The sequence below is a fragment of the Fusarium redolens genome (genome assembly GCF_020744475.1).
Source record: "Fusarium redolens strain MPI-CAGE-AT-0023 chromosome Unknown BKA55scaffold_2, whole genome shotgun sequence".
NCBI classification, from domain to species: domain Eukaryota; kingdom Fungi; phylum Ascomycota; class Sordariomycetes; order Hypocreales; family Nectriaceae; genus Fusarium; species Fusarium redolens.
This window is the reverse complement of record NW_025763665.1, coordinates 3,465,406-3,487,626: the sequence shown is the minus strand read 5'-3', so window position 1 is coordinate 3,487,626 and position 22,221 is coordinate 3,465,406. Positions and strand designations below refer to the sequence as shown.

Sequence of the window (22,221 nt, the reverse complement as noted above, 5' to 3'; positions counted from 1 at the left end):
CTGACTTTTATCCCATGCTTGTGATGTGATTATTTTGATTGACTAGCGCTGAAGGCTCTGGGAAGTTTATTGAGGGGATCGTCGTAGGGCTTGTTGTACACCCATGACGAGGTTAAAGTGGTAAGTACATAACAATAGAATATTAACTTCTTCCGACATGACGGTAAGCTTTCCTTGAACCCAAGATCGGATATCCATTTCTTATTCCGGAGAGATTGTTTGGCGAGCCCGTCCGAGCCACACATCGCAAGCTCGACAAGGCTCTTTCATTGGCCCGCTCGCCAAAAATCAGTTCCATTCTTTGTTCAGCCTTACAGGTAACGCCCCCCAAATTAACGGACGCGAGCAAACAACAGGGAATCCAGTGGGCCGCAGTCATCAGTGCATTATGTTGTTCTCTTCCTTCTGTCAGATGCTGTGAAGTGATTGGTCCGGTCGCCAAACATGGTTGTGATATACTCAATCGAGAGCAGTGATGCAGGGTCGTGATGTGTTTCATGGAGTCTGAGCCTCTTTGATGATGAGTGATTGGCGAGATGAAGTGTTGATCGGTGTTCTGGGGTTGCGTGAGGGATGGGGATATAAGAGAGCGTGTTCATCTGAGGAGAGGAGAGGAGAAGCAGAGATTCATCACAATTATACAGTTTATACACTCTTCTCTTTTTGTTGGTTCAACTAGCTCGCAATGAGGCTTTCGAAGAGTCTTGGTCTTGTATTTGGGTCGTTGGTGGCGGCTCAAGAGTGGGTGGCTGCGCCAAAGAGTCTAGAAGTCGTGTCGTCGAAGTTGTTCAATGGGGCTGAGATTTCGTACAAGAAGGTAAAGCCAACAAACTCACAATATACTTGAAGAAATGAGTGACTAACAGTTAAGTAGACTTCTGTTTGTGAGACTACCGAGGGCGTCAATGCTTACAGCGGTTATGTCACGCTTCCAAAGAGTCTACTCCCCGATTTCCAGCACTGGGATGAGAAGCAGAAAGCCCATCTCTTCTTCTGGTACTTTGGTACGATACATCTCCCATGAAAACCCATGAAAGACGTGCTAATACACACCAGAATCTCGAAACAACCCCTCCACAGCTCCAACATCAATCTACATAGGCGGCGGTCCCGGCTCATCCTCCTTCGACGGCACAAACGGCTTCCCCTGCTCCATAAACCCCGACTCCAACTCAACGACCCTCAATGATATATCATGGAACAAGCACGTCAACATGCTGTACATCGACCAACCGCTGGGAACGGGGTTTTCGTATGTTGACCTTGTGAATGGGACGTTTGATACCCTAACGCAGACGTTTACCCCGGTTAAAGGAGGAAAGGTTCCGAAGACGAATGAGACGTTTTTGCAGGCTACTTTTGACTCGGGGGAGTTGGAGACTGTGCCGAGGACGACGATGAGTGGTGCTAGGACGATGTGGGCTTTTGCGCAGGTTTGGTTCAATGAGTATGTTCTTCATTCGAGTTGTGTTCGGGTATCGCTAATGGGTTAGGTTTCCGGAGTGGCAGACTAAGAATGATGAGATATCCCTCTGGACATCATCCGTAAGTCACCTCGTCACCCTCCCGTTCTTCTACTAACGTCCTCAGTACGGCGGCTTCTATGGCCCAAACTACTTCTCCTACTTCCAAGATCAAAACACTCTCATCTCCAACTCCAAGCCGACATTCCCCAATGCTACGATCCTCAATCTCGCGACTCTGGGTCTCCAAGAACCCGGCATCGACGCACGAGCCATGGCGAGAGGGTACGCCGATTATGGTCACCATAATAACTACGGTCTTCAATTCTTTGACGATAAGACGTACAAGGGTATGCTAGAGAAGCTTGAGAAACCGGAGACGGGCTGTTATGCTCTTACGGATAAGTGTCGCGCCCTTGTGGCGGAGGGTGATCCTGAAAGGTTTGGGAACAACAAGACTGTTAATGAAGCTTGTGTCGCTGCGACGGAGCTCTGCTTTTTTGAGATTCAGGGGACTTATCAAGCTCTCTCAGACGTACGCCTCCCTCTTCCCCATCATCCTCTACGACACTCACTGACTTGGGCTTAGCGATCTCCTTTTGACATCACGCACTCCAACGTCACGCTCTTCCCAAAGCCTTACGTCGAGAATTTCTTCAACCAACCCTGGGTTCAGCAAGACCTCGGTGTTCCGCTTAACTTTACAACGGGGTTTAATAATATTGGGAAAGTGTGGTTGGGCCAGACGGGAGATATCATGATTGGGAGTCTTCATGCTGTGGAGAGGGTTGTTGAACGGGGTGTTAATGTGGCGCTGATATACGCTGATCGCGACTATCGCTGTCCTTGTAAGTTTTCACAGAAGGTTCTTGTGGGGTGATTGCTAATTGTCAAAGGGTATGGTGGTGAGAACATTAGTCTTTCACTGGACTTCTCGTCTGCTACTGAGTTCCGCTCCGCTGGATATACACCCATCAAGACGAATTGCTCTTACACCGCTGGTTTTGTCCGCGAGCACGGGAATGTATCGTTTTCACGAATATTCGAATCTGGACATGGTGTAGCAGGTTATCAACCCGAGGCTTTGTCTGTTATCTTCAACAGAGTTATGTCGCGAAGGGATTTGGCTACTGGGGAAGTTGATCTGAGGAAGCATGCGGGGTATAAGACTAAGGGACGCAAGAGTGTGAGGGGTGTGATGAACAAGGTTCCTGAGTCGCCGGAGAATACGTGCTTTATTAGAGATGCGCCATTGAGCTGCACGAATGAGCAGTTGATGGCGTTGGCGGCAGGTGAAGCGAAGGTGGAGGATTGGGTTGTTGTTGAACCGAAGGGGAAGAAGCCCAAGGCGGTGAAGCCTGAGAGGAAGGGACGCTTCGTTTAAGGTCATGAGATTGGATTGTCATATCAGATGTCAAATTGGGTGGGATAGGCATAGATTCACTTCGCTTCACTTCTACTGTTATTGTTCATATAGAGAATTATTGACTTACACTGATTGACTGAACTGAGCTGCAGGAAAGTGGATCACAAGAGCTGACGTCACATGCCAACTCAGCTCTGCCAGCTCAGCTCCCCTCAGCTTCAGGACCCCTCACTGACTTACCTCCCCAACCAAAATAACCTTAACTTTATCTTCCTCCTCCATCGCCATCTTTACTTCTGTCTGCCTCAAAATGTCCTCCCGCGGCGTCCCAGAAGTCCTCTTTAAAAAAGTAGACGAATACGTCGACTCCCTCGCCCCCCAGATCCAACCCCGCATCACCTCCGAACTCGAAACCTTCCAGCAAAAAACCATCGACAGCCTCGAAGATAAAGTCGTCGACGCTTTCCGATCGCTCTTCAACAAAGATAAGGATTCTTCTTCGAGAAGTCCATTTGATCTTAAGGATGATGCGCCTGATGCGTATGGAGGGCAGAGTCTGCCGTTTGCGGATGAGTTGGCCAAGTTGACGAGGAGTTTTACAAATATTACTGATGAGGCGGGGGATGATTTACGTGATATTTTCGATATTACGGAGGGGAGAGCAGGTGGTGGGCAGGATACACGATCGAGGGGAGGAGATACTTCGAGGGGTGGTGCGAAGGGGTTTTTGTCTGCTGCTTTTGACGCGGTGCAGGATCATCTTGAGAACAATAACGGCAGAGGAGGTGGTCAGGGTTTTGAACTTGATGGTCTTTTAGGTGTGATTAGCAACACTGTCAAAGACGCCGCGAGAAACCCTGAAGAAAAAGCACGGATGATAAGTCCTGAGATCAAAGAACAAGTCGGCGCCAAACTTCGCGAACAGCATGCCCCGATCGCTGAGCAGTTCACGCGCATTGCTCTCGACCATATCAAGCGCTGGTTACGAGGAAATACGAGTACGAAGGATCTGGGCGATGGTGTGAAGGGGGAGATTGAAGATCAGGTTAAGGATCTTGTCAAGGGAATTGGGGGGTTGTTTGGGAACAAGAAGTCCAACGAGGGTTCGGCGAGAGGGTTTGGAGATGGAGATCGTGATGGCGAACGAGCTGATGGGGAGAGCGGTGGTTTCTCAAAGGTCATAAGCGACAAACTCAGCACGGGCATCGCAAGAGTCCACAGAGAAGTCCGTCTTGAATTCCGAAAGATTCTCGGTGGTATTGAAAAGCAACTCTTCGAATTACTACCCGATCAATTCCAACGTCCTCTGGAGAAGATCCTCGGCGGTAACCCCTTCGACGCACAACTCGATCGCGACGCGGGACCGGGCCATTCAGCGGATAGGGGTTTTGGTGATGATATTAAAGCGAAGCTTGTCAATAAGATCAGAGGGTTGGTGAGGAAGGTTCAGGAGACGTTGAGGGAGAGTATTCTGGGGGTTGTTAATGGTGGGCATAGGAAGTTTGAGAGGCAGAGTTGGGTGTTTGTGCAGAATATGGTGGAGATGAAGGTTCAGAAGTATCTGCCCAAGGTCAAGATCTCGGTGCCGGATGATATTGGGAATGAGGGTGTAAGTGTTGGTGCACCGGCTGCGGCGAACCTTGGTGGTTCGAATGCGCCTGTGCCGGCTTCGCAAGGTGGACAGGGAGGATACTCGCCTTCGGGAGGATATGAACGGCCATCATCGCAGCACGGGCAGGGTTATCAACAGCCGTATAATCCTCCTTCGCAGTTCCAGCAGGATCACAGGCCTGATCACCAGCAGATCCAGGACTACAGACCGCAGCAGAGTCACGAATACAGACCACCCCAGGGACAGGACTACAGACCTTCTCAAGGACAGGACTATAGGCCCCAGCAGAGTCAAGACTACAGGCCTCAAGGTCACGACGAGCATCGACCTCAAGGACAACAGGGCGATTACCGACCACAGCACCAGTCCCAGCAGGATAGCTACCGACCCCAGGACGAGTACAGACCTCAGCAACAGCAGTCGCATCAAGAGTACCGCCCTGATCAATACCCTCCGCCACCACAGCACCAATCAAGCCACTCTGGAGGCTACCAGCAGAACGAAGGTTACCAGAATCAGGGTTACCAGCAAGATCAGGGCCACCAGCAAAGTCAAAGTTACGGCCAGAACCAAGGGTACGGGCAAGGCCAGGGTTATGGAAGCAACCCTCGCTACTAAGAGCGCATGTCAAGTTTGACAAGTGCTACGACATTACCAACATTTGCAGATAAGCGATGCATTGCGAACTTACAAAACGTCAGACACAACAGCATCACAGGGGTCCATCCACGCCGATGACTTGGGCGACGCTAGATAGATTGATGAATGAACGGCCATTACCATGATCTGATCCGTCCCCTGTTCTTGAATTGACTTATCAATATGCCGAACATTCCGTCTTTAATTATCCCCTCCCGCTCTAGAACGTCCCGCTACCGAGACCCTGGATTTGCCCCCACAGATCCTGAGTTCCATGGCTTCCGCTTCATCTACACTAAACCATCATATCATGAAGCACCATGACAGAAAACCCCCGTCAATCCCACCATGTGAGACTTTCTATTCTACGACGTGCAGAATATACACCCAGGACCCTGCATCACGAAGATCTCAGTCACCGTTTTGCTTGGGAATGTGATATTACATGACATCCCGGTATGCTTGGCACGGTGGTCTGATTGTTTCGTTACGGGAGAAAACTACGAGTGATATGATATGATGCTTCCACGTGCTGGGATTTCGTCATAAATGCATAGTTTAGAAGACCTCGATACTCATTCTAGCGCTGGAAGCCTGCCTGTGGATAGTTGCACACCCAGAGCAAAGCGCGGTCGAAGTCCGAGATGTGCATGGCATTCTAGAACATGGTGATTGCGCGATAGCATCAAGGGTCCTTCTTTTTAAGGGTCCTGGGAGTGTGGTGGATATACCTTGTAGGATGGGGGAGTGAGGGTTGGGGACTTTTGGAGAGGGAAGAGATAACTTTCACGATCTGATCATGGCGGAGGGTTAAAGAGATCCGCGGATGCCGCGAGAGTCCGATTATGGGAGACGTCACGGGGATATGCCATGGGAAGAGGAAGCCGTGATGTTCCGTTGATGGTGTTGAGTTGGGCACGGCAAGAGAAGTGTCGTAGCGACGGCTTGTAATGGTTGATGGCAGAGGCCCTGCGCTTCTGGGGCTTCATCGTTAACTTGAGATAGTGGCGACAAGCTCTGTAGTCTAGATAAGCAGCTTTACTAAGCTACTCAGAATGATAGGGACGTCCAGGCACAGAGCTAATCCTCTAATTTCCGGTATTGAGCGCCGTTAGAGATGCATCTGGTGCTTCCCCTTGACTGAGCTCTTCTTTGCCAAGTCATAAGTTGCTGTACATGAGTTTGTCAGCCTTGTCTGTTGTTCCCCTGTCGAAGCGTGTCCTCGGTGTATTGTGAGTTGCCTCCTTAGCAAGTCCCCTCAGGAAGAGCTGCCTAATACTAGACCAGCTTCTTTGCGCTTTGAGACGTGAGCTTGAGTTCTTCAAAGCCATTGACTTCCATCGCACTGAACTCAATGCATCAGAGGTTCGTTGTAGATATACAACACGCTCTCAGCTATTAACATTACTATATCCCCCTCTATCCCGTATCTCATCATCTCTCAACCCACAACCCCCCATTCCCATAAACCTGATCCCTCAAAACACCCGCCTCACTCCTAACCCCAACCCAATGTCTCGGTATCCTATCCATCTGACCCTGCACAACACCCGTCGCATCCCCCAACCTCTCCTTAAACCCCTTCTCACTCTTAACAGCCCTAACCGCCGAGACAGAAACTTCCGGTCCCCAATTCTCCCGCCCTAAACTCGCTGTCGTAGTCATAACATCGCGCGTGTGCTCTTCTAAGAAAGCTTCGCTGCTGAGATTTGAAGACGCCGGGTGTAAATGTCCCATTAGCATGACTTTCATGCGCAGGTCGAAGAAGAGTGTGTCGGAGAAGTCGTGGATTATGTGCACTGTTACTTTGTTCCGAAGAACGACGCCGGGAGGGGCATTGCGGAGGGGTGCGATTGTGACGATTGCTTCGTGCCAGTCGTCGTCGAAATCTTCTGTTTCTTTGGGTGGGAGGACGCGTGCCCATGCTGCGAAGACACCGCCCATTCTCATCTTGACCTCATCACCAACTTCACTCAAATTCGCTGTTGGAATACCCAACTCGCGAGTTGATATCCCAGTCCCACGAACGACCTTGCCAGCAAACTTGAAAGGGAACGGCGCTTCAGGCCCTTCGTCACTCCCAAGTATCGTCAACGGCTCCATTGCTTCGCCAGATATCAACGGATCATATCGCCCTGCCTTCCCATTCTTCCAACTCTCACTAACAGCGTTTCCAATCCCTGATCCATGATACGCTTTCGTCGCGACTTTCTTAATAGTAGCGTTCGACGGTGTAAGTCTCTTCGCGCCTTGCTCGACGACTGCCCCTGCTACACCGGTGTACTTCTTTGCAACTTGTGAGCCGATCGTGCTAGCGACTTTGATACCCATTTCTAAAGGCATTGTGCTCAGACTTGAACCACGAACGGTACTAACGTCGGTAGAAGTGCTGGCGATGCGGAATACGGGACTGCCGCAGAGGACCTTTTTGCCGTCGGCGTTGGAGCAGAGAACGAGGCGGAAATAACCATCTGTTGCTGCGGCTGGGATACGAATGATGTGTGTTTCTCGCGGGAGATGCTTCTTCATTCGTCCAGAGGCTTTCTTGACGAAACGCTTGAAATCGCGTTGGATTCCTCGTTCTTCTGCTTCAGAGATATGCTCAACTCCTGTTTTTGTCGCGGGCGTGACGTCGATCCAAGTACCAGTCGTTCCCATCATGGCTTTAAGCGTCATTCCCATGTTTCCTGAATACCCCTTCTGCTGTAACCACACAGTTCTCGTGGGGGGAAGAGGTTCGTCTGAAAGAATGGTGATAGGTACGGACGTCGCTGGACCTCTGTACCAGATGAGAGCGTGAGAGTGGCGAATGATACTGAAATGCTTGTTGGACTCTGCGGGGTGACTTATGAGACCACCAGCGAAATACTGCGCTTCTCCGAGTGCAGCTTTCCACTTTGATGAATCTTTCGGTTTATCATCTTGAGCGTCCAACTTCGCTGATAGAGCAGATGAGCTCTTAACTCTTCTAATCTCATTTGACGGTGCAGGTCCTGGAGTAAGTGAAGTTGAACTTGGGATCTCGTCAACCACAAAATCAACATGATAATTCCCCCTCGGGTCTAAGAACCCCGACTGCTGCGGTGCATGAGCGCCAGTGAGATTCGTCGCCGAGCGGACCGGACGCAAAGGCCGTGGAGGCGGAGGCGGTGCTAGGCCGGCGCCGAACTCGGGACGGTAGGCACTGTATTCCGGGGGCGGGGACGGAGTTGGCGGTGCGACGGGGGGTGGTCGCGTGTAGTAATTTGGGTCAGACCATTTTTCTGCATCCGGAGTTGAAGGGAAATAGGGATTCATTCTGTTGTCACTGACGTTGAAGAGAAAGATGTTGGAATGAATTCAGGGAGCTAAGAGAGGTATGTAAAGATGGGCATACTGCACGTGTTGGGTGGCCAAGAAATTGCACCGTGTGGATGATCAGGGGGTCAGATTCCACACAGTATTCAGACAAAGAGTGTTTCTCTGAGTGTTTCGACATCAAAACCAGGATAAAATATTAAATATTGATAAAAATCGCGGGGATGATATTTATAGAAGCATTTTACTGTCTAATGATCATCTCCAAAATAAGCTTATTATGTTGGGGCTCGCTTCACTCTAACTCCCAGACACCAGAGCCTCCATTTCATCAGCCTCCCTTGGCACATCAGTCAAGTTCTCAGAGCCAGTCTTGGTAATGAGAATGTTATCCTCGATGCTATCAAATACCGGTTAGCAAATTGCTTCGATAGCGCGACGGTGGCCACCAGAGCATAACTTACCGAACTCCACCGACATCCCAGTACTTGTCCAGAACGTCCTTGTCGATGAATTTGCTGTGCACGGGGTCCTCGAGGTAAGGATCGATGATGAACTTGCAGAAGTAAATCTAAAAATGTCAGTACCCTGTGGAATATGTTGCGAATGCCACTTACACCAGGCTCGACAGTGACAACGCTGCCACTGGGGAGAGTGCCCCGCACGCGTAGGTAGCGGAACATCTTATCCTTGTCGCCAAAGTTGGGGTTACCGCCGGTGTCGTGAGTGTCCATGCCAAGGTAATGACCCAGGCCGTGAGGGAGGAAAGCAGCGCTTGTGCGAGCCTTGAGAATCTCATCCTTGTCGCCCTTGAGGATACCAGCTTCGAGGAGGCCATCAATGGCAATCTTGTGCGCGAGCAGATGGACATCATCCCAGAGAACACCCTCCTTGAGAACCGATATGCACTCCTTTTGCATCTTGAGGACAGTCTCGTAGATGTGACGAGACTCCTTGGTGAACTTGCCCGAGAGGGGGAATGTTCGTGTCTTGACGGTCAGCCCAATCCGTCCCAAGCTTCATTTGCACTTACAATATCAGCAGCGTAGTTGTTCCACTCGCCACCAGCATCCATCAACAGGTTGAGCTTGCCGTCCAGAGGCGCATCGTTTCCGACGTAGTGCAGAGTAGCAGCAGCTCTTCCAGCAGCAGCAATAGGGTCATACGACATCTTCTTAACTCCATGAGAATAGCATCTCTCCTTAAACGCCGCCTCAAATTCTTGCTCATTCTTCGCAGTCTTGGCCCTCGCAAACACAGCGCGATGTCCAATACCAGAGATATAGTTCGCCTTTCGAAGCATAGCAACCTCGAACTCGTCCTTGACCACTCGCGAGGTCTCGATAGCGGTCTTCAACACTTCGAAGTTCTTGTTGTCGAAGCCGATGAAGGATACATGGTCGGAGACTTGGTTCGCGATGGCAAAGGCTGAAGACTTGGGGTTCTCGGATCCGAGGTGTGCGAGGGTAGCGTTGAGTTCGGTGGTGAGCTTGACTTCGTCGACGTCGTATTGCGCGAGGGCCTCGTCGATGCTGACAGGGAGACCGGACCAGATGACATCGTCGGGGTTGATGGGAGGAATGAAGAGTGTGGATTTCGCGGATTGGATATCGTAGACGAAAGCGCAGTCGGGGAGGTTGCAGCCGGTGAGGTAGTAGAAGTATCGGCGCTGACTGGAGAATCAAATATTAGATGGTGTTTTGGAGATAAGGTGGGTTACGGACCGGAAGGGCTCGGGCTCGTCGCTATCTTCCATCATTCGAGTAATTTGACTCTCGAGGTAGAGGATACCATTGGCATCGGGAACATCCTTTCGAATGAGGTCGACGACACGTTTGGCATGGTCTTTGCCTGGGTATTTGCCCTTGAGGACAGCCTCGTAGTGTTCAGCGACCATGGTGATAGCTCTTGATCTCTGGAGTGTTTGCGATAAGAAACGCGGTCGCGTAAGTGATTCTGTACTCAGATGTCGCAATTCCGTATACAGACTTTGTCGCGCTGACCTTGCAGTCTTTGTAGAAAGTGTTCGTGTTGTTGCTTGAAAAGAACAAAAATGGAGGGGAGATTTGAACAACCCCGCTATGGACCTCGGAGTCTTGGTCATGACGGAAGTGCATTCACAAATTAGGAAGCTCCAGTGGTTGCATTCACTAATCGCCTGCCCGTTACAGGGTTTCAAATGTGGGGTTACGGCTGACAACGGCTTTTGCAGGTAAAAACAATGAGCTGATGGAGAATTGAGATGGGATTCTGACGGATGAATTAATGGTCCGTTGAACAAATAATGAAATATATTAGCTGCAAGCTGGACTATGTGCAATAGTAACTACTATATGAAACAATGTGACGCGAAAGGAATGTCGAAGGAAGGGCATCAAGCCAGTTCGGAGAGAAAGTCCAAGATAGCATTGTAAGTGACGGTGTGTGAGTATCCAAAGTTCAACCCGTGACCTGCACCAGGAACAACAGTGGTGTTGAATCGAGAAGCTTGCGTGAAGAACTTTCTTGATACGTCGAGTAATGAGGGTAACTTGGGGTCTACACTGATAGTAGAGTAGCAGTTATCACCGCAGAAAGGAACATCGCGTGCTGCAGTCCGTTAGCATTGCATTGTGTCATGCAGGGTGAAGGGTTGACTTACAGCCAGTCACGATCTGAACAGGTCCAGTGTATGTGTTATTCTTTCCAGCTGGTGCTCCCAACGTGAGAAGTTCACCGGGCGTCACAGGCTGACCCTTCTCGTATGCCAGCTCCAGTAGCTTGGGATCGAAGTCGCCCTCTGCGAAGAAGTTGATCTGCACACCCTCTGTAGATGACACACCGACGTAGCCAGCGGGATATTTGTCAGCGAGAGGCGAAGCTGTAATAGGAATAAAGTTACTTCCAACTGCGAATAGCGACAAATAAGCAGTTGCTTGCGTGAAACCCGTCAAGACAATAGCGTCAGTGAGTTCAGGACTCTCGTTGGCGAGCGCATAGCTGATAACCGACCCAAACGAATGGCCCAAATGAACGACCTTGGAGTATTTGCATCCTACTCCAAGAGATCCTTCACGGGCTTTGGTAGTGAGTGCCTTGAGAGCTGCAATCTCAAGGTAAACCTGAATCTCATTTAAAGGATCTCCCTTGGAAGACGCACCGACTCCAAGACGGTCCCATGTAAGAGTCGAGTAGCCATGCTCATCGACCGCACGCGCAACATAGCTGTAGTTGTAATTGTTGTAAGGAAAGTCCCAGTAACTTCTATCAAACCCAATACCATGCGTCATGATCTGGAGTTCCTTTCCAGGACCAGCATCTGGTTCGCAGTATGTAGCAGCGAGTTCATAGTCACCCGAAACAGTAGTAAACTAACACCATAAGCTTATGCCGAACCATTGAGTGAGTGTTTGACTTACACCCTTTTGCACCTGTTCAGGAAACGATGGTTCACCCTGTCGTGCGAGATTGATAGCGAAACTCGTAACTTCAATCCCTGTCAGAGGCGCCTCGATTGTGAAAACAGCATTTTGAGAGTCAAGTGACACAGGAACTGTGATGTTTGTGCACTTTCGCGCCGAAGCGGCGGTGATGAGGGTGATGAGGGCCAGAGACTTGATCATCATGGCAACTGTCTAAGAATAAGCAAAGATGGAGAGACAATCTCAAGCCTCGGGAGTGATGATCTATGTATCTTTATATGAATGAGGATATGCATGTCTTAATTACAAATTTCTCATCATCCGCTGACCGGTCCTGCAAAGCTTAGCTGCACCTGCTAATTTGTGTTTCTTGTTGCATATAGATCCTTGTAGATATCATCTTCGATCTCACTCCACATGAAAGGTCCGACCAAAATCGGTCAATGCTACCAACTACCTCCCAAACAAACTCCTACCTACTAGGTACAGAGCTACAGTATAGAGGAAGAGCATATTTGCTTGTGAATGACGCTTAAATACTATGTTACAGTACCGAGGCACTCGAGACACTAGCGGAGAATTTAATTCTAAACTCACGGACACTATCTAACGGGTCGTCTATTAAGATCTTCACTCGGTAGAAACGACCTATCCGCTGTATCCATCTTGGCAAAAACACGTGTTCTAAACGAGGTGAGATATCCACTCGGTGTACTCTGTGATTGATATTTGGAATCGCCCTTGCAGAGCCTCTTGACGTGATGGATGCAGTGAGATTGTTAAATCCGACATGTCATCGGGGACTCTTGCTTGCAGTCTGATGTAACCCTTCTAACAAACTCAATTGACCCTCAGACGGGCCGGGCCCATGGAGAAATGACAAATATCTTACCAAGACTAGCAGACCTTGTTGGTAAAAGTAGCTGAGAGGTTGAAGTCATCTGCCGAGGGCTCCATCCCTTGCATTGTGATAGTCAGAGTCTCAACTGAGACAGACACACCGACCGGTACGGGGACTTTGTGTTCTAGCGTCGAATGGATGATTGAGACGGGCACGATTGAACGGGTTTAAGTGTTTTTTATTGTTTTATGACGGGATAGGGTCTGAGTCGAGAACATGTATGTCTTGAGTGTTGTCTCGTATAACGTCCCAAACGAAAAGCAGTGACAAAAAGCAGAGATGGCAACCAATAGGCACAAGGCAGGTCAGCTGCATTAGCACAATGTCTTACAGATGTAAGCAGATTGACAAATAACCGAACAGACATCAATCTATTTGCAATTCTTCTTACAGCTCATCCTTCTCATCCAACTCATGCTGCAGTTGCATCGCCATCCCAACAGCCGCAAAACCACCCATATGCATCGCCTGCAACACACTCCTCATAACAGTCGCCGCATCGCCAAACGCAAAACATCCCTTCACACTCGTCTCATTCATCGGCGCCTCAACCTTGATATCACCCGTCGGCGTCTTCTCCAGCCCAAGCTGCTCTGCAAACGGCGCTGCTTGTACGACATTGGGATGACTTACCACGAACCCCTCGGTTTTGGAGGAGCCGTCTTCGAAGGTGATTTTAACAGCTGGACCGCCGTTGATGAGGGCGAAGGATGTGATCTTTCGAGTATCGTAGTGGACTTTGCTGCTGTGCACTTTTGTCTTTATGGTTGCGGGTAAGGAGGTGTCGCCGTTGGTGTAAATTGTTACGGAGTGGGAGAGGCGTTTGGCCATGGGTGTTACGTGCGCGAGCATGTCGGCGCTGGATAGCATGCCGCCTGCGAAGGCGCCTACTGACTCTGCACCTCGCTCCTCAAATCCATGGCAGTAAAGACAGTGAAATCTTCAAAATTAGCAAGGTACGTTCACAGCCTCAGGAGCTCACTCACATTCCCTTCCCCCAGCACTCAGCATACCCATCAGGCTGCTCCTCCACAAGATCCTTCACACCCGTCCCAAGACCAAGTTTCTTTCCCTGATAGACATTTCCATCTTGATCAACCGCTTCGAAAACACCAGTGTCTGCTTTTCGAACGGTGGTGATGGTTGTGGATTTGAAGTCAATGCTTTCATAACGCTTTTCAAGATCTTCGCGAGCCTTGTTGCGGAAAACGGAGGGCTCAACGTGATCGAAGCCGAGGACGTTGTGCATGTGTTTTGTAGGTGCGTTGCGATATACGCCTGAGTCGAGGATCAAGGCTGTGTAGACTTGGCGGGCGAGGGCGGATGCCATGGCAAGACCGCCTGGACCGCCGCCGATGATGAGGACGTCGTAGAGCTTGGATGACATTATGGCTATTTGGGGAGTAAGGGAGATTCGAAGGTGAAGTTGTGATTGTTATGCGATGAGAGTATGGTGCTCTTTGGCTTATATACATTTTGCGGAGAGATCTTGAAAATCTCCGGTCGGAGACTTTGCTGATGGGGCGGAATCATCTGGGAGTTAGATAAAAAAGGTGCCGCTGACTTGGTGGACGAAATATCTTCAACTATTGAGGCTATGGTCATTGAGTATCATTGGTCTTGGCTTAACATCGTTGGTTGTGTCGACCGGGCAGATACCCCAATAGAAGACGCCCAAGAGTGTGAGGGCGACGAGTTAGTGTCAACGTCAGCATAGGCATACGTAGCGGAGTTGAGGTTACGATAAGATACTAGTCATCAATCTCTACGAAACTTTTGCTGTTTCAGGACTCATTGATGGTCAACTGAAGTAGATCAGGGACTTTTTGAAGGCCGCTGTTGGTGATGTTAGTGATGAGCTTGCATGTATAAGCCGATTAGCCGTTGAGACGGATGACCGGCATAGGCTGAACCAACAACCGCAAAACAACAATCGTAATCGCGAAAGCGGTTATGTTATGGTCTTGCTACAGCCGCAGTATTGGGCTGAAGGAACAAGGCCCGTATGTCTTCCCAGGAACGAAGCAGGCAGAGACAAAGTTAGATAGGCCTTGCAAGGCGAACAGCATGTCGTTCGTTAGCATGGTAGGCAGCAATCAATCACTTCTCACGACATCATATCATCTATCATCACAGAGGCATAGGCATCAATAAGAAATTGAGTAGATAGTACAAGTTCAGACCAAGTCTGAACCATCAATTGTACACTATAAAATAACAATATCCAAAGTCCCGTAGGACCAATCCAAAACAAAAACAGCACTCGCTCTGACTATGCAAGCAGGACGCTACAATGTAACTCCATCGCGATGCTCAAGCATTTCTGCGAGCACCAGCGACTCACCCCGTCCAGAAACCCCAAGCAGCGCCAAGTTTAATGAGGACCAGTCCGACGATGAGGCTCTCCCATCGCTATCTTGCTCGGAACCACAATCTGCAGTTGCATATTCCGAGTCGGACCTGCTACGAGTCGTCACCTAGCACCACCCACGTCTCTGAACCAGGCGTAGCTGCACTATCCAAGATTTCCCGCTGAGAGGGTAAATCATCGAGTTCACTGTCTGAAAGACAATCGTAATCTGAGATTAAATCGGGCGGTTGGGACGTATCAACGTCGAAGGAGGGGTTTGAACCATCGAGTTCGTATATCACGCGCAGAGGAGCGAAACTGCGTGTGGGTGTGGTAGAGGGGATTGTGTCGTCGGAGGAAGAGGCGAGGATTTGCGCGAGGGCTTGGGAGCCGCCGAGATCTGTGAAGGAGAGATCGAGATGCAGAGGCTGGTTGAAGCTGAAGCTTTGAGCACGCTTCTTGCGGGATTGCTTTGCTGGGCGGATGGAGTAGATGGGTTCTTCGTGCTTGATACTGTCAAGATTGAAGCCCTCGCCCCTAACCTGCTCATCGTCGTAGAGCAATCCCATGCGATACAGCTCAGCGACTTCATCATCCTCCGTCATGGGCATCTTTCGTCCAAGGTACACATTCCCCCTCGCAGTAGAAGCATCACGAAACGCTTCTTCTCTCTCAAGCGTAGGTCTCCTCACGAGTCGAAATCGGTCACTAGGCAGAGAAATCTTGCTATTCGCTAGATCTCTCCCCTCGACCTCATCGGAAGAACCACCAAGACTGGAGTGGTCATGTTTCCGGGCGATGCGGTTTCGATAGACATGCGTCCATCGTGGATTCGCGCGCTGCAAGTTCCCCGTCGAGATCTCGTAGTGCAGGATCTTTTCGAGCTGGGGACGGCGCGCGCCTCCGTTTGTGTTGTTATCTTGTTGTCCGCAGCGCAGACAGTGCGTTTCTCCTAAACTTGAAGTCGTGCAGGGGAAACCGGTGTCGCGGCACAGGTTGGCGCCTTTGTGTTGGGATTGACGCTTTGCTGTGGCGCGGACGAAGTGGTTTCGACTTATTTGGGCGCGGGTCTTAATTGTGCTGGGAGGATTGACGGGGAAGTGTTTGGTCTGGGAGATGGCTGCTGGAAGATCTCCAGAGCTGTTGAGTAAGACGTCCATGATGGGCTGGGGACGTATTATAAGTAGGTTAGATTGATGAAGGTTTGTACAAGTGAAAGGTATTATGTTGTCAGGAAAGATGTTATGTTGTCAAGAAAGGCGCAAAGTTGCGTGCTTGAACACTAAAGGGCGCGAAAGTAAGGAATATGAAAGAGGTATCTGGAAGAGTCGAAGGCTGGAGGGCGTATTAATACGATATCATCTCATCCGGGGCGATATCGTCGTGATTGGCCGCCGGAGGAGTCATATGGACTGCAGATGGCGTACTACCAACCTAGACTAGGCTCTTACACTGTATTACGATTACGGCCTTTGTCTCATCTTTGTTATGAGTAACAGTATAGTGCTGCCTCGGCCTAGTCCTACTTCCAGTCTGTGACGTGACTCACTTCATTGCATTGCTTGATCCGGGCGTCTCGCTCTTACAAGGCCAAGATAACCGAGGTGGCGCAGCGAATAAGACACTTGGGGTTGTTGTTGGGGAAGCCCCTTATCGACGAGGCACAGGGCGAGGCGCATGATGTTTGATTGACAGGCAACGTCCGTGTGATGCGGTTCTGATTGGTTAATGAGTGTAGGACTCATGACGATAAGCAAAAGAGAGGGTGTCGTCATTTGGAGAGGTATCGAGTCGCAGTAATTATAGTGCATTGATACCTAGAGTTGCCTAGAAGGAAGTGTGTTTCTACCAAGGTTCTTTTCTTGAAAGAGTGGTGCCCGATGACCAAAGTGCATGGGTGAAGGCAGGGAATCACAGTCTGGGAGATGAAATGGGATGACGATGTGATGGTATCGCGTTATTGGATAAGCTCTGATGCGGGTGACGACGAGTGTTTGATCGCCATGGAGCTGTTTTCGGTTTGCTACAGAAACTGGGTTAACCAACGATAACGATGAGATAGGATCACGGTGCAAGATAAGACGGTTTCTGTTGGAGGAGCTTGTTTATCTGGGGTGATAAGCCTTTTCCCAATGAGGTTATCCCGACAACACCCGGATGTTACAGCGGCTGGACGGACGTGCCGGGAGGCTGTAGACGTTCAATATTACACTGTATGTCAACATTGCTTTCAAATATTGTGATTGACTGCATTTCAGCTCAGGATCAATATTGCATTTTATCCAACCGCTATTGCCCTGAAACAAGGCATACAGGCCAATGTGCAACGCCGAAAGCAGACACTCACATAACCATAGGGTAACACTCACCATCCAACAATCTATCACTCACTCATCTGACTTGTCAACCTTGACAACCATATCCTCAAGATACTTCCTCACATCAATCATCTCAATCCCCCTCTCCTCATTAACACTCCCACTCTTATCCCACGCAACCCCACGTCCCTGCGCAAACGTATCCCTATACTTGACCATCATGCTCGGCTCACTCTCCATCTGTCTCTTCAGCTCCTGCAGATCCCAAACCTCCCGCTTGAACTTGGTTCCAAAATGCTCATCTAGTAAATCTGCCAGTTCGCCGTAGGATATCGTGTCCCCCGCTGTGTACACAACTTGGTGTGATATACCCCGTGGATCGAGAATTATATCCGCTGTGACGCGGCCGATGTCAACAGGTGTTGTGAGGGTGATTTTGTTATCCCAACTTCCAAGGGCTCTAACGATCTTATTTCCGAGATCAACAACCCCAAAGTCTGGTAGGAACAAAAAGCTCATGAACAATCCAGTTGACACAATCGTCCAATCAACGTCCCTCTGCGCTCTAAGTTGCTTCCGAACTTGTAACTGCTCGTCGAATAAATCCTGTGAACTTCCCTCCCCAATAACATCATAGTCCATCCCAAACTGCCACGGGAAGAATCTCTTAACACCCGCTTTAAGCACAGCATCTAAAAGCTTGAGCTGCGTTCCAGACGGTAATCCCATGCCATTACACGAAACAACAACATCGTACTTGGTAAAAATACCCGCTAGATCTTCAACGCTTGCGTTGACGACATCGGCGGCTTCAAAACCTGCGTTGAGGGCGCGAATGCGCTGGACTAGTTTCTTCTTCTCAGGGGCAGCGGAATCAAGGGTTGCTTGACGGAGAAGAACGGAATAGCGTTGACGCTTGGGGTGGGAGGTGAGGGCTTCGAGGACAGAGAGACCTAGTTCTCCGGCGCCGAGGATAAGGATGTTATGGGGCGTCATTGGGATTGGTATGGATGGGTCGTTGAGACGATTGAGGGCTTGCAAGTTCTCGATGGAGAGTTCAAGAGGCGTTTCGGGCGGCATATTTAGATAGAGGGAAAGTAGTATTTTAGGCTATAGTTTATTTTGTGACGCATTACGTCGTGAATGCAACTTTGGAAGGGACGAGAATGAGGCTGGATCTGCATCTTGGCGGATCCTTTGCGCGGGGGAACGAATGGGCTTGGCGTTTGGTGTAAGCAATTCCTCTATCTCCATGTCAAACTCCGAGAACATGAAGATATTCTAATTTTACTGTATTTGTAAGAACAATAGACTTACATCATCAATAAACAAGGTTGAATGCCCAGATCCTTGTTGGTCAAAGATCCACATTACTCAATATCCGACACTCGAATAATCGAATTCCAATGACAAGCCATGTTTTTAAAGCCAGGGGCAAACATGACAAATGCGGAATTGAACAGAGTTTGTTTTTTGATCCGACAAGAAATGCAAATAATACGAAAAAGGCCTGGTCGGTTTTTATTAAACTTTCAGCTATACGGTAGTAATGCAGGCACCGGTTTACCCAACAAGAACGCCCACGCTTCCCAATGCAGCAACAAACAATGACGATTTCACGACTCTAGGAAAAATAGTAGTCTAGCCAAAGGTAGTGAATGAGGGTTACAAAAGAACAACTGATTGAATGAAAAGGCCTTTATGACTTGACTGTGAGTTTGTTGGCGAATCCAACACGTTGACCATTGAGGTCGAAGACGACGAATTGCGCCTTGAGGAGGATGTCGCCCAGAATGGCAAATCCAATACCGTCGGAGCTCTGAATACCGCCGTAGCAGAGGGTCGTGGTGAGACGGCCGTAGTTGATGTAGTTTCCGGGGACTTTGCCGCGGTAGTTGCCGAAGCCAAAGTAGAAGCTGGGGAGCTTGGCTGTGCAGGGGAAGACCCAGACGCCGTAGTCCTCGTGGATGTAAGAACCCTTGACCTTTCTGTAGTAGAAGTTGGTCAAGTAGCTGGGCAAAAGAAGAAGTGTGGTGCCGGTGTCGACGATAGCTGAGTAGTTGTACTTGTGCCATGGTGCACCCTGAGCGACGCGGAAGCCCTCAATGTTTAGCTGCCACCAAGGACTACCCTTCTTGACCTTGGCGAATTGAATGCTTCCGTAATACTCGCCTTGGTCGATGTAACCAAAGTTGTAGTTTCCAGCCTTGCCCTTCTGCAGATTGGCGGTGAAGACTGGAACTGCTAAATTGTTCTGCACGTTCTGGAAGTAGGTGTTTTGAGGTGTAGGTCGGACAGTGTTTAGGCTTGACATGGCAAGACCCATGATACCGTGAGAGAACTTGTCTGCGGCGATACCATCCGAAACTTCAGTAGCAGACTCAACGGCCTGCTTGTTGACATACGTCTTTCCAACTTGAACCTTGTCGGTGTAGACAATGCCACTGGCACCAGTGCCATCACCGTATTTAATACTCCAAGTCTGACCATTTAGTCGCTTGGAAGTCGTTGACTTGTCTGGCTTGTAGAGAATATGACCAGCTTGGTCAGGTTGATATGTGTCTGTAGAAAACACCCAACTACGACGATTAACAATGTATTTCTCCTAATAGAGACCAGAAAACTTACAGATCAGATGAGCCAGTATCAAAGTTCAGGTATGTTTGTTGAGCTGGAGTACCAATCTTAACAGGGACGACATACTGTGAATCGTAGTACTGAGGCGGCGTTGCCGAAGCAGTACCCTTCATTCCTGACGAGTGTTAGTCGTGTTTATGAAGAAGAGTGACCAAGACTAACCAAGCTTGTTGTTGATGAGGGCAGCTTCATGTTGAGCAATCTTTTTAAGCTTCTGGGGCAAAGGCTTATGGTATTTGTTGTATGCCTGGATGAGGGCAATTTCGGCATGAGGCTTCTTGTAACGTGTGTTGGTGAGTTGGTCCATCTTGACCTTTTCTCCGCCAGCTCTAGGCTTGAGGTGAGCCGAGTCGGGATCATTCTCATGATCAATGGCTCGACCTCGTAGCGTCTTGCCAAGTTCCTCCTCTTCTTGTTCCTCGGGATCAATGTCCCGCTCTTGCAGGCCTTTAACTCCTTCAACCTCTGGATCAACAGCGTTGGGTGAAAAAGGATTCTTGACCTCATAGACATCGCCGCGTGCCTTTAGAGGGTCGTTATCGGATACATCCCTCGGTTTTATGTCCCGATCTTGTAAACCCTTCACACCTTCGACCTCTGGGTCAACAGCATTAGGTGAAAAGGGATTCTTGACCTCGTACACGTCACCACGTGCCGCGAGGACTTGATCTCCTTTGGGGTCTATTGCCCTTTTTTGCAGACCCTTTACTCCTTCAACTTCTGGATCAACGGCGTTGGGTGAGAATGGATTCTTCACCTCGTAGACATCGCCACGGATTTCATGAGGAATACCCGTACTACAGCCGGCGAGTAGGAGAAAGGAAACCGTGCTGAATTTCATCGTGAATGGTGGGTAGGTGAGGAATAGTTGTGATCGTGAGATGGAGATGTATCAAGAGGACGGGGGACTCGGCCTGATATTTCAAGACAATGGGAGTAGCAACCATCCATTGTAAGAGGCGGGCTGAGCGTTCCGGATTGAGGGTAAAGGCTATTCTCCAGGCACTTCGAGATCCATAGCATGGCATTCTGGGCAAGCCTGGAGCTAATTGAAGCCATGCTGTAGAGCTTAATGTGGAATGTGGCCCGTGAAGAGGATGGTTTTGGGTGGAATGCATCTGGATTGAGTATAGTATGGCCTGGCATCTGCATTCCGGGGCCTTGGGGCTAGACATTTTAGCCTCTAGAATGGATGCCACGAGTACGGCAGAGCAGCCATGACCGAGACATGGCCCAAAATGTCCGTTCTTGGTTCCTGGTTCCTGCGTCTGATTTGTCCGAGTTTGTCGTAAACGGTCCCATATTGACGTTGAAGGTGTGCGCCTCAATTGTCAGGGTCCCGTGTATGTGTGTATGGGCGAAGAATCGACTTGAGACTGCCAAAACCGATGGTTTTGAGACTTTTTTTTTGGTGTAGTGATCGACGGACCAGGCGAACAAGATGGGACGGTTATGATGAAAGGACCCTTGGTACATCATTAGATCTACAACAATGTCGTTGTTTCTGTCTTGGTCGGATTTGATCAAGTTCATGCCCAGTTCTGTACCTGCATTTTTCGTAAATCTGTCGTAAATGGCGCCTATGCCATAGTATGACAGCAACATCTTCTGGTCCATCTGGTCCCGAGATCATAGACTAACAACTCGTGGACGGAAATCTCTCATCCGGGCCGTATCCCAAGTTGTCGGTTCCGTAGTTTCGTAAATAACCTCATCTTAGTGCTAACTAGAGATGCTCGTGTCTTGAACTGTCGGAGAGCGGGAATGCACTGACTCGATATGGTGATGTTAGCGGTGGTGTTGAGGTTTGAAACGATGCTCGAGCCGTCTCTTCTAATTCTGGGGGAAATGCTCCGAAGAGAGTAAAGTGGAAGTCATTGGTCAATGCTTAACAAAGGCTCGGTCCCTTCCGCTTTGAGGCTCTTGACTTTCTCAGTAGAGTTTAGAGGTTGACAACACCAATCAGCTCTCTCATACTAGTTTCCTCATGAATAACTGTGACAGATGCGTCGTTACGAGTTCTAATTTTACACTTCAACAGTCACGTCTGTGCTTTCCTGCTTTGGGCCTAATAATGACTTATGCTACGATTCTTGTAGTCCTTTATTCTCAAAGTAATCGTACCTCTCTTTTCACAGTATCAGGCTGGATGACAAAGACAGTGGAGACTTGATGTGAAGTCATCATCGATGGCTCATCCAGTGACTCCTCCACTGAAAACTACCCCTCCATGACTC

The 22,221-nt window shown here is 49.3% G+C and overlaps 8 protein-coding genes across 8 annotated transcripts; 2 read left to right on the top strand and 6 right to left on the bottom strand.

The window, feature by feature from the left end:
• Positions 1–685: 685 nt before the first annotated feature.
• BKA55DRAFT_590070 (Alpha/Beta hydrolase protein) lies at positions 686–2,847 on the top strand (the record flags this gene model as incomplete). The annotated part of the gene is made up of 7 exons (XM_046195036.1): positions 686–817; positions 875–1,004; positions 1,057–1,447; positions 1,494–1,545; positions 1,591–1,998; positions 2,053–2,311; positions 2,360–2,847. 7 exons carry the CDS (start codon positions 686–688, stop codon positions 2,845–2,847), a joined length of 1,860 nt encoding a protein of 619 aa, XP_046055556.1.
• Positions 2,848–3,068: 221 nt separating this feature from the next.
• Positions 3,069–5,468, top strand: BKA55DRAFT_190374 (uncharacterized protein). Its single transcript, XM_046185073.1, has one exon. The coding sequence runs from the start codon at positions 3,140–3,142 to the stop codon at positions 5,057–5,059; it is 1,920 nt and encodes a 639-aa protein (XP_046055555.1). The 5' UTR covers positions 3,069–3,139; the 3' UTR covers positions 5,060–5,468.
• Positions 5,469–6,358: 890 nt separating this feature from the next.
• Positions 6,359–8,377, bottom strand: BKA55DRAFT_590068 (uncharacterized protein; the record flags this gene model as incomplete). The annotated part of the gene is made up of 2 exons (XM_046195035.1): positions 6,359–6,425; positions 6,531–8,377. 2 exons carry the CDS (start codon positions 8,375–8,377, stop codon positions 6,359–6,361), a joined length of 1,914 nt encoding a protein of 637 aa, XP_046055554.1.
• A 175-nt stretch (positions 8,378–8,552) lies between these two features.
• Positions 8,553–10,609, bottom strand: BKA55DRAFT_556485 (peptidase M24, structural domain-containing protein). The gene is made up of 5 exons (XM_046191707.1): positions 10,102–10,609; positions 9,411–10,050; positions 8,995–9,366; positions 8,842–8,948; positions 8,553–8,777 (listed from the first exon to the last, which is right to left on the bottom strand). The coding sequence occupies exons 1-5, from the start codon at positions 10,479–10,481 to the stop codon at positions 8,678–8,680; spliced, it is 1,599 nt and encodes a 532-aa protein (XP_046055553.1). The 5' UTR covers positions 10,482–10,609; the 3' UTR covers positions 8,553–8,677.
• BKA55DRAFT_606008 (uncharacterized protein) lies at positions 10,610–14,532 on the bottom strand. Its single transcript, XM_046196593.1, has 8 exons — positions 13,666–14,532; positions 13,071–13,619; positions 12,935–13,005; positions 12,685–12,803; positions 12,456–12,494; positions 11,776–11,991; positions 11,019–11,727; positions 10,610–10,966 (listed from the first exon to the last, which is right to left on the bottom strand). Exons 1-8 carry the CDS (start codon positions 14,064–14,066, stop codon positions 10,752–10,754), a joined length of 2,319 nt encoding a protein of 772 aa, XP_046055552.1. The 5' UTR covers positions 14,067–14,532; the 3' UTR covers positions 10,610–10,751.
• Positions 14,533–15,142: 610 nt separating this feature from the next.
• On the bottom strand, positions 15,143–16,189 carry BKA55DRAFT_534501 (uncharacterized protein; the record flags this gene model as incomplete). Its single annotated transcript, XM_046189601.1, has 1 exon — positions 15,143–16,189. One exon carries the CDS (start codon positions 16,187–16,189, stop codon positions 15,143–15,145), a length of 1,047 nt encoding a protein of 348 aa, XP_046055551.1.
• A 1,227-nt stretch (positions 16,190–17,416) lies between these two features.
• BKA55DRAFT_501145 (uncharacterized protein) lies at positions 17,417–18,427 on the bottom strand (the record flags this gene model as incomplete). Its single annotated transcript, XM_046186800.1, has 1 exon — positions 17,417–18,427. The coding sequence occupies one exon, from the start codon at positions 18,425–18,427 to the stop codon at positions 17,417–17,419; it is 1,011 nt and encodes a 336-aa protein (XP_046055550.1).
• Positions 18,428–19,046: 619 nt separating this feature from the next.
• BKA55DRAFT_534499 (aspartic peptidase domain-containing protein) lies at positions 19,047–20,825 on the bottom strand (the record flags this gene model as incomplete). The annotated part of the gene is made up of 3 exons (XM_046189600.1): positions 19,047–19,926; positions 19,976–20,099; positions 20,147–20,825. The coding sequence occupies 3 exons, from the start codon at positions 20,823–20,825 to the stop codon at positions 19,047–19,049; spliced, it is 1,683 nt and encodes a 560-aa protein (XP_046055549.1).
• Between the last annotated feature and the right edge of the window lie 1,396 nt (positions 20,826–22,221).